Source organism: Amblyomma maculatum, chromosome 7 (assembly GCF_055883805.1).
Source record: "Amblyomma maculatum isolate TAMU_Amacu chromosome 7, ASM5588380v1, whole genome shotgun sequence".
NCBI lineage: Eukaryota > Metazoa > Arthropoda > Arachnida > Ixodida > Ixodidae > Amblyomma > Amblyomma maculatum.
Window position 1 is genome coordinate 118,054,191 of NC_139350.1, and position 8,726 is coordinate 118,062,916.

Below are 8,726 nucleotides of genomic sequence, written 5' to 3' on the forward strand. Positions count from 1 at the left end.
GACACCCATAAATTGAGAGAGCTTGAAGATATGCTTCTTGAGGTTGAGGCTGCAAAAGAGGACCCTCACTTGACTGGGCTAGCTTATCTGGACACTGCAAGAGGGGTAAATCCCATCGTGGAAAAGCTGCCGCACCGCTTCCAGGAGATGTTGATAACAAAAGGCTCCAAGTACAAGCAAGATCATCAGGTCGCCTTTTTCCCCTTCTCGATCTTCTCCAGCTTTGTCAGGGGCCAGGCGAAAATGAGAAACGACCCCAGCTTCAAATTGAGCTCAGCAAGTAGCACTCCTTCAAGTCTCCCAAAATCTTACAGATGGACAACGAATGAGGGCATGAGAAGAGCACCCATCTCAGTCCAACTGACTGACGTGGAGGCAGGCACTGAGCATCCACCCCAAACACGCCGAAGCTGCAGAAGGCAACCAAGCATTCTTCTCTGCACAAGAAACCTCATCCTCTCCGGAATTTTCGCGCCTTCAGAGAAAAGCCACTGGATGAACGGAAGTCCCTGCTGAAGGATTATGGGATCTGCTTCAGGTGCTGCGCTTCTACAGACCACTTTGCAGAGACTGCAAAATAGTTCTCAAGTGTGCCGATTGTGGTAGCGATAGGCATGCCACACCACTCCACGCAGGAAACGCTACCCATGGGCCTTTTGTCCTTGAGCAAAGTACTGAAGACGCCAGAGGAGACCTGGAATTCTCACTTCAAGTATCGTCTAAGTGTACAGAAGTGTGTGGACAAGGCTACAATGATAATTCGTGCTCAAAGATCTGTTTAGTTAAAGTCAGTCATCCGAGCCAGCCTCACAAGACTGCAAAAATGTATGCCATCCTAGACAACCAGAGCAACAGGTCCCTTGCAAAACTGAAGTTCGACATTTTCGGTCTTAATGGACAAAGTTCTCCCTACACTATAAGGACATGTGCTGTAATTACAGACGCAGTTGGAAGAAGGGCATCCGGATTTCTCATTGAAGACATTCACTGCTGCTTGAAGCTGCTCTTACCAACACCCATTGAGTGCAATAATATGCCTAACAGGATCGAGATTCCTACACCGGAAGCGGCATTGTATCACCCTCATTTCAAATCTGTAGCTAGGTTCATTCCTTGTTTGGACTCGAAGGCCAAAATTCTACTTCTCGGGCGAGACATCCTCAGAGTACAGAAGGTTCGACAACAGTGCAATGGACCAGCAGACGCACCATTTGCTCAGACTGGACCTGCGATGGGTTATCGTGGGCAATGTCCGCGTACGTCGAAGCCGCACACCAGACTGTGTCAGCAACTTCAAGACAAACGTCCTCGAAAATGGACGTCCCTCCCTTTTTTAGCCATGCCAGAATCACTACCTGGTCAAGGAGAAGATCGCAAGCACTCCTGAGTTGATACACTGCTTCCAACCTGCTCAGCACGCTGCTAGGAATGACAGCTATGATAATGAAATCGCAGAAACGGTGTACCAGTCTATGAAAAACGGTAACAGACCTTCCCTTTCTGTGGAGGACAAGAAGTTCTTGAAGATAATAGATGGCGAGGGTAGCTCCTCTTCCCTTCCTTTCCCCAAGACCTAGGCTTCCGAATAAGAAGTACCTGGCCCAGACACGTCTCACTTCTCTCCAATGGGCCTTAAAGAAGAAACCAGAGCAGAAGGAACAATGCACTAACTTCATGGACAAGATGTTCAAGAACGGCCATGCCGAAGGAGCCCCACCGCTTCGAGATGGAGAAGAATACTGGTACCTCCCCATCTTTGGTGTTTGCCACCGGCGAAAGCTCCGTGAAACGCGAGTCATGTTCGATTCCAATGCACAGTTTAAGGGCGTGTCACTGAGCAGTGTGCTGCTTACTGGACCAGACCTGATGAACAGCCTGCTTGGAGTGCTAATCCGATTCCGGAAAGAGCCTGTGGCCGTAACCATGGACATTCAACACATGTTCTACTGCTTCCTGGTGCGAGATGATCATCGGAATTGTCTAAGATTTCTGTGGTTCCGCAACAACGACATCCAAGATCCCATAGTGGAGTACGAAATGAAGGTGCATGTGTTTGGAAATAGCCTTTCACCAGCAGTTGCAACCTATGGGATTCGAAGAACAGCACGAGAAGGAGAAGAAGAATTTGGCAGTGACATCAGGCACTTCGTCGAGAGAGATTTCTATGTCGACGATGGTCTCAACTCTCCCTACGGACAAAGAAGCCATCAGCCTGATACGCCACACTCAATAAATGCTGGCAGCATCAAATCTTAGGCTCCACAAAACAGCCTCTAACAGCCCAGCCGTGTAAGAGGCATTTCCTTAGGAAGACCACGCTAAGGATTTGATGGATCTTGATCTGTCTAATGGTGCGCCACCAATCCAACACAGTGTGGGAATTTCGTGAGACCTGACGAGGGACATATCCGACTCCAATCCAAGAAAAGCCATTCACTCAGTGGTAAACAGTCTGTATGACCCACTTGGGTTTTTTGCTCCAGTCACCATTCAAAGGAAGTCCCTCCTCCGAGAGCTACTCGCCGAGACATGTGACTGGGACTGTCCACTTCCTGATAACAAGAGAGCCACGTGTGAGACTTGGAAAGCCTCCTTACAAGTACTTGAGCAGCTGGCCATACCTCGCATTATGCCCCTACCTCACTCACCACCGCACAGCGCAAGGAACTGCACATCTTTTCAGATGCGTCAACCAAGGCTGTGGCTGCAGTGGCTAACCTCAGAGTGATATGTCCACTTGACGCGTGCTACGTCGGGTTCGTCATCGGAAAGGCTAAGCTAGCACCGCATCCGGAACACACCATCCCAAGGCTGGAGCTTTGCAGTGCAGTGTTGGCAGTATATAGCTAGCAGAGCTCATCAATTGTGAAATGGACATGGGACTTGATGCTGTAAACTTCTATACTGACGGCAAGGCGGTTCTATTCTACATACATAATGAGATCCGAAGGTTTTGCGTGTATGTCAGTAACAGGATGGAACGCATCAGAAGCTCGACACGTCCAGAGCAGTGGCACTAGTTTCTTCTGACATGAACCCTGCGGATCTCGGAACAAGGTTTATGCCTGCGGCCCAAATGGCAGGATCAACCTGGCTGATGGGTCTGGAGTTCTTGTATCATCAAGAACACTGTTCGCAGGTACTGAAGAGCAAGTTCGACCTGGTTGATGCTGATTCTGACACGGGGGTGCGGCCCCAGACAAATGTTCTCACAACCTGCGTAAATGCGAAAGAACTCGGCAGCTTTTGGTTCGAGCACTTTTCTAGCTGGATTAGGTTGACTCGCTCAATCGCAGTGCTCATACGGTTGGCGAGCATATTTCGGAGCACATCTCACGATGTATCGGCGGCCTGTTCGCGTAGCAACTCATCAGACCAACTAGGACTTCGGCAGAACACCTGACTCAAGCGAAAGCAGTCATTATCCTGTCTGTGCAGAAAGAAGTCTATTCATGCGAGTTGAAGAGCTTGCAACGAGGAAAGCGACTTTCGAAGTCAAGCTCTCTGTGGATACTGGATCCATGGATTGATTCCGACGGCCTTTTGAGAATTGGTGGCCGCCTCGACAGGGCTAACCACTTCGACCACTTCGTGCCGGGGTGACACTACGTAACCACCCTGATTGTGCGGCATTGCCATGATCAGGTCAGACATCAAGGATGCCACTTCAGTGAGGGAGCGGTCAGAGCAGCTGGGTTCTGGATCGTCGGAGCTAAGCGTAACATTGCTTCCTGCATACACAATTGTGTTACATGTTGCAAACTCCGAGGGAGACAGTTACAGCAGAAGATGGCAGACCTGCCACCAGAAAGACTAAGCACCGAGACACCATTCACTTATGTCGGACTGGATGTATTTCGCCCGTGCCAAATCACGTCTGGTCGGACCAGAGGCGGCGAGGCCAACAGCAAACGGGTCTTCACAGCGCGAATGCATGAGCATTCGCGCTGTTCATATTGAAGCAATCGAGACCATGGATACTTAAAGTTTTGTTAATTCTCTCCGGAGATTCTTTGTCATATGATGCCCGGCAAAGCAACTGAGGTCTTATTGCGGGACATATTTTGTAGGAGCATGCTCCGAACTAAAACTGAAGATCAGTGGTCCAGACAATGAGAAGCTGGAAACATTTTTGTCGAACCATGGGTGCACATGGGTATTCAACCCCCCTCACGCTTCGCAAATGGGAGGAGCGTGGGAAAGATGATTGGAGTCGCACGTCGAATTTTGGATTTCATTCTTTTTGAGAACGCCCCTGGTCGCCTTACTCACGAGGTCTTGGTCATCTTCTGGGCAGAAGTCTCAGGAATAATAAATGCGAGACCACTGGTTCCTGTTTCAACAGATCCTGAGTGCTGGGAAGTGCTCAGCCCTGCAATGCTTCTGACCCAAAAGATCGGAGGTAACACAGTGCCACCAGTTTTCTATGAAAAGGATATATACCGACGACAGTGGCGGCAAGTTCAGTGGTTGGCAGACTCGTTTTGGTGCCGTTGGCGACGCGAGTTCCTTGCTACGCTACAGTGTCGTCTCAAGTGGCAGTACCCAACTCGTAACCTCACGGCAGGCGACATCGTGCTCTTGAGGAACAGTCAGGTTCATCGCAACGAGTGGCCCATGGGTCTCATTGTGAACGCTATCGAAAGTGTGGACGGCAACGTGCGAAAGGCCGAGATCAAGACGGCAACCCGGGGAGTGATGAAGACATTTTTCCGTCCTGTGACTGAAACGGTCCTGCTTATTCCGCGTGAAGACTGAAACACCATACAGGGTGTTTCATCTAAGATTTTACCTACTTTTTAAAAATAGGAAAATAAAGTTTTATGGTCGATTCTTCTTTTAGCTGTTGTATTAAGAGTAGAGAAATATCAGGAACCATAAAGGGTACTAATTAGCTTATTAATTAACTAAGATTACCTAATTAACTTTTTCTTTATACCAGCTAGGAGCTGCTTTCAAATTGCAACAGTGAGCTACCGGTGTGAGACCGCCAAATAGTATTTTAAACGACAAGAAACACGCATTTCTTAAAGGGACACTAAAGAGAGAAAGGAAGTGGGTTTGCATCGATAGAATGCCAGTTCCTGATTACAAAAAGACCACTCTTACTGAAAACAGAGCTGTTATAAGGTAGCAAAGAAGAATAACAGAAATACAGGTATCGCCACCACAGCCAAACGGCCGAGGCTCGCAACTACAAATCACGTGATGCGCTAGGGATCCCGGAGGCTGACAAATGCGAATTACGTTGCATGCTTGAATGCGGTAGTACGTTTTTTCTCAAACATGATAACACGCTTTTATCATACGTAAACGATGGCGAAAAGGCAACGTAAACGTTGCAAGGCAAATACAAAAATATACTTGGAGGCGCCACAGGCGGCCACTTCAGTTTTGGTTATGTTCCGGCTCAGGCATTTCGTGCGCACTCGGATAGTTTGTTTGAACCTGCAGCGCCTGAATTACGAGCTTGGAGCAGCAGATGCGCCTTGATGGTTCCCATTTGAGCATTCGGGGGCACGAGCGAGCGAAATCCGCTACCGCCGACACAGTCCTTCGTTCACACTTCTGCGCCAACATATCGCCGCCGTTGCCGCTTCGACTTCGACCTGACCGCTTGACTGCAGCTACGTACGCCACGAAAAGCATACATATGCTAAGTACCGAAGGAAAAACGCATTATCATTCAATTGTTCACTAAATCATGACACATCTGACCAACATATACTGCGTCAACAAGACCTTCAACGTGCTATTTGCAGGCGTCGTAAACAAAAGGGGCATACGTGCCGCTCATACCAAGAAGAGCGTCGATATATTGCGCTCGTCGCCCGGCGAAAAAAAGGGCCTCGGGTAAAAAGTAAAAACTAAAAATAACGAAGCACCAGAAATACATTACAAAAGGTAAAAAAAAATCGATTCGTAAAACAAAAAAAAAAATGCCAGAAGCGGTAAGACTCGAACTCGCTACTGCTTGCTCCGAAACGTGCGACGCTCCGCTCGGCTACGCCGCGCCACAAGAACCTTGAAAATATTTTTAGTTTTTATGTCATGGCCCCATTTACAATAAAGTGTTTCTGCTGCCGGTCTAAAAATTACAACTTCTTGATCATCGGCGCATGCTGCCTGCTCTCACGTCTTGCAACTAATGTTCTGGATGCCTATGCGCACTATATTGTGCACTGGATCCATTTTAACATGTGGAATTTTACAGCGCTGGCAAATGTAGTGGCGCCGGCACTTCGGTCATGTTCTGCTACCGTGGACGTAATTTTCGCTGAACACGGAGCTGTAGCACAAACCTTGAAGGAAAAAAGTGCGACGAAGCTTCAAAACTGACAAGCGCAGCAGCGAGGACACTATTTTGCTGGTAACTAAATCTTGATTTATATGTAAACATGTCAGGAAGCGTTGCGATGACCGAGGGCTCGGTTTGTTTATACACAGTGCAAGGAGCGCAAAAGCTTGAGAAACATGTAAAGTATTGTGCATTACAAGCGCTCTATGTTTTTCTTTTCTTCCTTTATGGGCCCATCGCTAAGTAAATTACTCTCTTCATCGTTTTATTTATTTCGGCTGAGGCCGTCATTGCGAGTACGCTGTTGCCAAGCTGGCCCTTGAGGGATGCGACGCCGCGGGCCGCGCCGGCTCGCTAGCTATCACGGAGTCTCCGCTTACGTCATAGTGTGCGTCACTCAACTCCAAATACGTAGTTGGAGGCCACAGTTCGAATTCGACCGGCGGGAACAAGAAAAAACCTCAACTTCTTATCGCAATATCTCAGCAATTATTCGATATTTTGCTGCCGGATATGCGGCGACAGTGTCACCAAATGTAGTTTATTAGATTTTCATACCATCTTTGGCTGTCTTTAGTGTCCCTTTAAGGACTGCAGCGCTGGCAATTCTGGCCGCTTTCGACGCACGAAAACGAAACCTAGCAGTCGAGGCGCGCACTTATGCATGCCCATGAGTGACGCAGCCGTGACGTCACCGAAAGAAACCAGCAGTATGGAGGCGGCCGCTGCCGCCCGCGAAATACGCGCCTGGAGCAGCGTCATGGTCTGGTACGATCTTGAGATATCACCAACGCATTGCGGGCGAAGCTTGTCATGGTGCGGGCGTAGCGCTGATGGTATGGGCAAATCAGCCTTCCTTCTTGGCTGCGAGCTTTAGAGAGTTTTAGTACTGCGTACGTAGGCATACGCAGAACCCTTGCGTACGTAGGCGGCCTGCGTGCTGCTTACTGCGCATGCGTCATACGCAGCACGGTCCTTGCGTACTGCGTATACGTTGCTCGCGTACGCCGAAATCCCTACCTCTGCGTGCGTTCGCTGAACCGCCTGCGTGTTGCTCTCGCGTATGAGAAAGCTCGACAGACACGTTTGGCTATATGGCCGCGCATGATAAGCAGCAAACACGCAGCGCTTGCTCGTTTCTTTTCTTTTCATTGCAGGCGATTTGGCGTTTCGCAAGAAGTAAAACTTCTAATCCATTTGTTGCTCCGCAGTACAGGGCGCGGATTGCCTTATGCGACGCACAAATTGTTTTCTATGAATGCGCTGCGCGAACGCTCCAACTTCTAGCTGGTGTATTTCGTCGCCAAGATCTTTGAAACTTGAAGCAGTAAGTACCAAGTTCCCCGTGGGCTTTACACCTATGGACAAACGCCGTGTTTACAAACGAATGGAGCGCTCGCGACCCCGCCGTAGACTGGGGGTGAAATGTATAGGCTTAACACGAGAATATGTGGAAGCGAAAGATTTCAAAGCCATTTTATGTCTTCACGGAGCACCTATGATTTTGTTTTTGGTATAGAGCAACTACAAACATCCTAGAACAGACTGTGAAAATATGAAATGCCATTTCAAAGGCCGAGTATCTATATAACATTGCGTGACTTCTAGGGGTACGAGCTGGTAGGGACCTTAGAAAACATGTAAACACAACTTACCGCAGTATCTTTCTTGTTTAGTACAGTATCAATGGAGACTGCTTATCATTAAATGTTGGCGAGTGCTTTGAATGAATGTGTGACAAAGTATGCTAAGTCATTCCACGGGTAATCTATTTATAAACACCGCCAAAACATGTGTTGTGAAGCCGTACATACCGCACACACGCTCGCTATGTGCTGGGGGCTTCTCCCAATCGCGGAAGCTTCTCGTATACAGCTTCCGTATGTACTAATTTTTCTTGATACCTTTCATTCAAAGTAAGCAGCCCATAGACAAATGTACATTCGAATGGCATTTTTAAACTTCGGAAGGGAACGGACCATTGTAGCAGACGGCGGCGCAGCCGACGCTCTATTCGATCGCAGACGACGCCGGCGACCGCGAATGACATTCGTGTGAGTAGACGGACTGTTGGTCGTCTGCTGTTGTGCACGGTTCGTTTTTCGTGCCGAGTGATGACTATTTTAGCTTAAAAGCTCGTATCATATGAGCGGCCGCCTTTAAGAGGGAACGCTGAAACTTTCGGAAGAGCAGACAGCTAGATTTCATGCGTATGTAGGTTTTTACAACGCAGATTATTTGAGGCGCGTTAAATATTGTTTGGCTCCAAAAAAGCCGTAGCATATTTTGTCATACTTTTTCTTCAAAACATTCGCTAACTTTTAACCATCTGCCGTGTTCATTGGGGCTGGCCTAAACCAGAAAATTATTTTGGTAAGTTTTTTTTGCCTATGGGCCATGGTGCTGACTTTTACGGCATACGTTGCGT

At 48.2% G+C, this 8,726-nt stretch overlaps 1 protein-coding gene across 1 annotated transcript; it reads left to right on the top strand.

Annotated features, from left to right (window-relative positions):
- Positions 1-1,674: 1,674 nt before the first annotated feature.
- Positions 1,675-2,256, top strand: LOC146184534 (uncharacterized). The gene has a single exon (XM_084608576.1). The coding sequence runs from the start codon at positions 1,675-1,677 to the stop codon at positions 2,254-2,256; it is 582 nt and encodes a 193-aa protein (XP_084464702.1).
- The last annotated feature ends 6,470 nt before the right edge of the window (positions 2,257-8,726 follow it).

Bases quoted from the DNA above. Each gene is read 5' to 3' on its own strand.
- LOC146184534 (XM_084608576.1), top strand. From the start codon at position 1,675: ATGGACAAGATGTTCAAGAACGGCCATGCCGAAGGAGCCCCACCGCTT.